At 41.3% G+C, this 6,000-nt stretch overlaps 1 protein-coding gene across 12 annotated transcripts in view; it reads right to left on the bottom strand.

Annotated features, from left to right (window-relative positions):
* Positions 1 to 6,000, bottom strand: part of CREM (cAMP responsive element modulator) — a 65,902-nt gene that overhangs the window by 13,071 nt on the left and 46,831 nt on the right. For 2 of the 12 annotated variants that reach the window (XM_024742269.1, XM_024742270.1), the window contains exon 1: positions 271 to 372. The exons of 8 other annotated variants lie outside the window; for them this stretch is intronic. In XM_024742269.1, coding sequence (XP_024598037.1) covers positions 271 to 310 — 40 coding nt within the window. In that variant the 5' untranslated portion in view covers positions 311 to 372. Of the gene's footprint in view, positions 1 to 270; positions 481 to 6,000 lie in introns of those variants that run through there. 2 more of the 12 variants (XM_024742272.1, XM_024742271.1) reach the window with 2 other exon arrangements.

The following is a 6,000-nucleotide window of genomic DNA, read 5'->3' as shown; positions in this document are numbered from 1 at the left end:
GGGGGGGGAGAGAGAGAGAGAGAGAGAGAGAGAGAGAGAGAGGGAGAGAGGGAGAGAAAGGGGAAGCAGCACAGTACTGAGCAAAGAAGAGGTTACACTCAGATGCCTTCACAGAGTGCCGAGTATATTCGGTTACAGATTAGAGGGAACATCTTGCTCCTCAGCTACTAGAAAGTTAATACTTTTTGAAACACTCAGAGGTTTCTAAATAATTTTTCTAAACTTCAAAAACAATCTTGCAGAATTTCAATCCCTCTTTAAAATTCTTACCTGTTTCGTCTCCAGTTACAGCCATGATGGGCTTCTGCATACAGAACTGTCTTGCTTCCCCTACCACAGGACCACATAAAGTGTTCCAAACCAGCAAGCATGTGCAGGGTAAGTAGGAGTACTGACATCACAGTGACCTCACTAGCTATCACTGCCATCAATTTGCTTTGTCACAGACGAGCTCACTGAAACCAAACCCTATAAAAACCCTTCCTGTAATAAATCATCTCAATGTTCTTGTTTCTTATTTTTACATAAAAATCGAGTTGGGCTCTGGCAAAAAATACATCTCATTAGCATTAAAAGTTACATGGCTGTTTCTTATGGGGCTACTTTTTTTTTTTAAAAAAAAGATTTTTATTTATGTATTTATTTGGCTGTGCCGGGTCTTAGTTGTGGCATGCGAACTCTTAGTTGCAGCATGTGGGATCTTAGTTCCCTGACCAGGGATCGAACCCAGAGCCCCCTGCATTGGGAGCGTGGAGTCTTAGCCACTGGACCACCAGGGAAGTCCCTGGGGCTACTTTTAAATTATTGTTCTGTCCAAGGTTTCTAAGTAACCAAAGTAGGCATAAAGCTTATATATTTTTCATAACTCATAGGAGAAAAAACACAGATTTAAAAACAACTGACAACCCAGAAAAATGCTGTGAAACACACAGAAGTGTATTTCAGACACTTCGAAATTCACCAAGAAATACCCAGCCACCTTAGTTTACTTGACACATTTTTGTTTGCTACAATGACATAAAATCCAGCTGTTTATAAGATGACATAGAATTTGCTAATTTCACTTGAAGGGCATACATACTGAAATTTTTAAAATTCACTGTGCCAAAAGCAGTAAGTATTATATAGCATTCCTCCATAAACATTATGGAACCACATGAATTTGCTGATATTTGGGGGCCACAAAAACAATAATTTCATGTGGCTCAATCTAATGCACTATTTTGCTCAATTAAAATCCTCTGAAAGAATTTTGTGATTTAAAAAAATTCACAAATAAATCACAGTTACTATTCATAAAATTTTAAAAATATATCCAGTTTCATTTGGATCACTTAATGAAGGTTCAGCACATGAAGAGCTGGATCACTATTGGAAATTTAACAATTACGAAGTTAGGCCAAAGAGTGGCACATGTTCAACAGTAAAACAGACCACAGCCCAGGGGAAAAAATGATCTGCATCTCTACTGCACAAAAAGAAGTGACATGTCACTGATCTTGTATCTTGATCAATGGGTTTACAAGCCCATTCCCTGTATGATTAGGATCCAAACCATTCTTATGTCAGTGAAAGGGCATTCCACCACATTCTTGCCTTATTCAATGAAGTACCTCTAGTAAAGCAGGGACTTCACATTCAGAGGCTTAGGAGGCGAAACATGAGGGAGGATCCATGTTTACAGTAATTCTCCAGGGCACATAAACTGAAGACATCCTGGTTAAGTAAAAAAGTCTGGGGACCAATGGAGAGTCCATGAAGGATTCTTTTCCATCCCAGCCACACCTAAGGGCTTGGTTCCAAGACTACTAGTCAACTTTGTTTAAAATTTGAGAAAGTTCAAATCGATTTTAATCTCAACATTTCTTTACAGACTTCCCTGGTGGCACAGTGGTTAAGAATCCACCTGCCAATGCAGGGGACACAGGTTCAAGCCCTTGTCCAGGAAGATCCCACATGCCGCGGAGCAGCTAAGCCCGTGCACCACAACTACTGCGCCTGCGCTCTAGAGCCCACGGGCCACAACTACTGAAGCCCGCATGCTCTAGGGCCTGCATACCACAACTGCTGAGCCCACATGCTGCAACTACTGAAGCTCGTGCGCCTAGAGCCCATGCTCCACAACAAGAGAAGCCACCGCAATGAGAAGCCCGCGCACTGCAACAAAGAGTAGCCCCCACTCGCCGCAACTAAAGAAAGCCTGCGCACAGCAATGAAGACCCAATGCAGCAAAAATCAAATAAATAAAAGAAACAAAAAAAACACATTTCTTTAAATTGGCTCTTAAGTGCTCAATAACTAATAGTGGTAAAAAAGGGTAAAGGAAGGAAAGGAAGAAGAGGGGTTGGTTGCTTGGCTGACTACTGCTATTGGTACGGTTTTAATAAATCCCTTGGACCAGATAAACTCGGTTAATCAGCACACAGGAATAGTAACACTTTCACAGAGGGAGTGTATTTCACTGTCATTCACTAAATGGTTACTGAACATTTATCATACGCCAGGGACTGTGCTAGGGACTAAAGATACCTGTCCAAACAGAAGTCACCATGTAGTCAGGACACAGAGAGTCACAATATGGTGGGATACATGCCCTAAGAAGGTGCAGGGGTCACACCAGACAGATTTGGAAGGTAGAGGAAGTGCTATCCCACATGAAACCTGGATAATGCACATGATTGTGGAGGTGTTCCTGTCAGGGCACAAGGCTCTGCATGAGGCCCCTAGAGCGGAGAGGGGCCATGGCATATCACAGGAAATGAAAGAAATTCTGCACAAAAGAGGGAGAAGTTGAGGGAGAAGCCTAGTAACCTAGTAACGGATTAAACAGAGGTATGGTCTTTGTTAGGGATTCTGACTTTGTCTAACAAGTAACAGGCATTCACTGAAGGATTTTGAGCAGGAAGCTGACGCAATTACATGCATATGAATTTTAGAAGCCCCACCCCTAAGTGTAGAAGTGAGCGCACAGTGGGGAAAGGGAAATGCTGGAGGCAGAGACTTTGTTTTTAAGAAATACTAGTAGCTCCCAGAATCATTGGGAGGCATCAACAAAGGCAGCCTAGCTAAACTTTCAGGAGCAACTCCCAAAAAACCAGGCCAAAAAGGGAGCTGCTGTCTCTGGCATGATTAGGAAAATCAGGATGCTGTTCTACAGCTACCAGCTTCCAGGCAGCCACCTGGCAGGGACTAGGGATCACGGTAACACAGGTCAGAGGGCATGGCAGCCAGAACGAGGACTATGACGGTAGGGGTGGAGAGGACTAAAGAGACGTGTGCTACAGGAAGAAGAATGGATGGAGAAGGGGTGGGAGAGTGATGGGTGACACCCAGGTTTCTGCATGAAGCAACAGGATGGAGAGTTACTGAAATAGGGTAACAAAAGGAGAACTGGGGTGGGAAAAATGGATGTGGGGTTTTGGACTTCAGGCGTCGGAGATGTGTGCCATGGGCAGGGATGAGGTCATCCAGGGAGGGCAATCAAGCCAGGTGGAAGAGGGCACGGGATGCAGCCCGAGTACCACCACCAGCACCTACAAGCTGGGCAGAGGCGACTGGAAGAAGGGGTACAAGCATCCAGGAAGTGAAGGAAGCAGAGGTCGGTAGTGCTAAATGCTGTGGAGGGATCAATCAAGATGAGGGCAGAGACTCACAGAGAAACTGCTGTGACCTTTCAAGGAGATGACAGGGTGGAAGGTGGACAGAGTAAGACAAGAACACTCATGGACCCCGCTATGTTTAACAAAAAACTAGAACCCCTGGCCACCATTATTTTTAAGATGGAGAAGGTGAAGAGAAAAGAAAAGGAAAAGAAAAGGCAAGGAGAAAGAACAAGAGGAATAAAGATTGGAAAGGAAAAAAGAAACATCTTACTTGTATTTGATACAAACATTCATGTAGTATCACAGGGAGATTCACCAAGATTCAGCATATTATTAGAAGTAATTAGAGTTTAGAAAGGTTCATAGGTAAAAGGTAAACTTAAAAAGATCCATATTTCTCTATACCAGGAACAACCAGAAAATGTAACAGAAAGCTACCACTCATAATAGCAAAACAAACAAACAAACAAAAAACCCAAAAAAGCAAAACCCTAATGGGTTAAACATTTAAAAACTAACTGAACAAAAAGTATGAGAGACCCCCATGGAGAAAATTTTAAACTGTTAAAAGAAGTTAAGATCTGGATAAGTGAAGACATTCCGTGCTCTGTTGGTGGGAATGTAAATTGGTGCAGCCACTATGGAAAACACTATGGAGGGTCCTCAAAATTAAAAATAGAACTACCATATGATCCGGCAATCCCACTTCTGGGTATTTATCTGAAGAAAATAAAAACACTAATTCAAAAAGATATCTACACCTCCACGTTCACTGCAGCAATATTTACAATAGCGAAAACGTGGAAACAATCTGTGTCTATCGACATATGAATGGATAAAGATGTGGTGTATATATTATACAATGCAATTTTAATCGGCTATAAAAAAGAAGGAAATTCTGCCGTTTGTGACAACATAGATGGACCTTGAGAGCAGCATTATGTTAAATGAAATCTGTCAGAGAAAGACAAATACTGTATGATATCACTTGTATGTGGAATATAAACAAACAAACAAACAAAAAAATCCCAAACTCATAGACACAGAGAACAGATTGGTGGTTGCCAAAGGTTGGGAATGAGGGGTGAGCAAAAAGGGTGAAAGGGGTGTCAAAAGGTACAAACTTCCAGATATAAAATAAATAAGTCCCAGAGATGTAATAATGTATAGCAGGGCGACCACAGTAAACAATACTGTGTTGCATATTTGAAAGGTGCTAAGAGTAAATTTTTTTTTTTTTTTTTTGCGGTACGCGGGCCTCTCACTGTTGTGGCCTCTCCTGTTGCGGAGCACAGGCTCCGGACGCACAGGCTCAGCGGCCATGGCTCACGGGCCCAGCCGCTCAGCAGCATGTGGGATCTTCCCGGACCCGGGCGCGAACCCGCGTCCCCTGCATTGGCAGGCGGACTCCCAACCACTGCGCCACCAGGGAAGCCCCAAGAGTAAATCTTAAAAGTCCTCATCATAAGAAAAAAAAATTTGTAACTATATATGGTTAAGGATGTTAACTAGACTTATTGTGGTGATCACTTATTGTGACTATACAAATGTCAAGTCATTATGTTGTACACCTGAAACTAATAAAACGTTATGTGTCAATTACACCACAATGGAAAAAGACTTCAGTTCTTTTTGTATAAATGTATAAATTCAATGTAATTTCATCATTGGTTTTATTATTATATTACGTTATTATTATTTGGGAACTCAAACTTGTTCCAAATGCATATGAGAGAACAATAGTTCACAAAAGCTAAAACGGCGCTAAAAAAAAGTTAAAAAGACAAAAAAGGGGCACTTGTTTTGTGACAACAAAACTAGTGTGGTGCTGGCACGCAGAACAGAGAATGCTGAGACAGATCGGGGCTGCACGAGGCCTACTTACTGCACAGTTAAGAATGCCCATAAATCAGCGGGGAAAGGACAAAACGTTAGCAGGGAAAACTGGCGCCATACGCGGGGAAACAATAAAAATGGGTTCCCGCTCGACACTATACACAGAGGTGGACCGCAGGTAGATTAAGGACATAATGTGAAAGGTAAAACCGTAAAGCTAACAGAATCAATGCAGAAAAATATCTTTGTTACTTAGGGAAGAAAAAGAGTTCTTAAAACCCCCAAAGTATAAAACTTATGTATGTATTATCGATGCAAAACACAAAACATTTTAAAAAACTCTCCTTCTTAAAGTATCAGTAGTTTTTAGATTTTCCATATAAAAAAAATAAAATTGGAAGAAATGAGCATTCTTTGTGATTTTTCACAAAAAATGTATTTCATATTTAGACATACAGGGTTCATGAGTACTGGGGAAAAAGAATGGGTACTTTAAATTTATATTTAAAAGAAAACATTAAAGCACTGGGTAAGTACTATGGATTTTTTTTTTACTCCATAA

This window comes from Neophocaena asiaeorientalis, unplaced genomic scaffold, assembly GCF_003031525.2.
Source record: "Neophocaena asiaeorientalis asiaeorientalis breed wild unplaced genomic scaffold, Neophocaena_asiaeorientalis_V1.1 scaffold781, whole genome shotgun sequence".
Classification (NCBI taxonomy): Eukaryota; Metazoa; Chordata; class Mammalia; order Artiodactyla; family Phocoenidae; genus Neophocaena; species Neophocaena asiaeorientalis.
The sequence above is the reverse complement of the archived record's forward strand: the minus strand, read 5'-3'. Positions and strand labels throughout refer to the sequence as shown.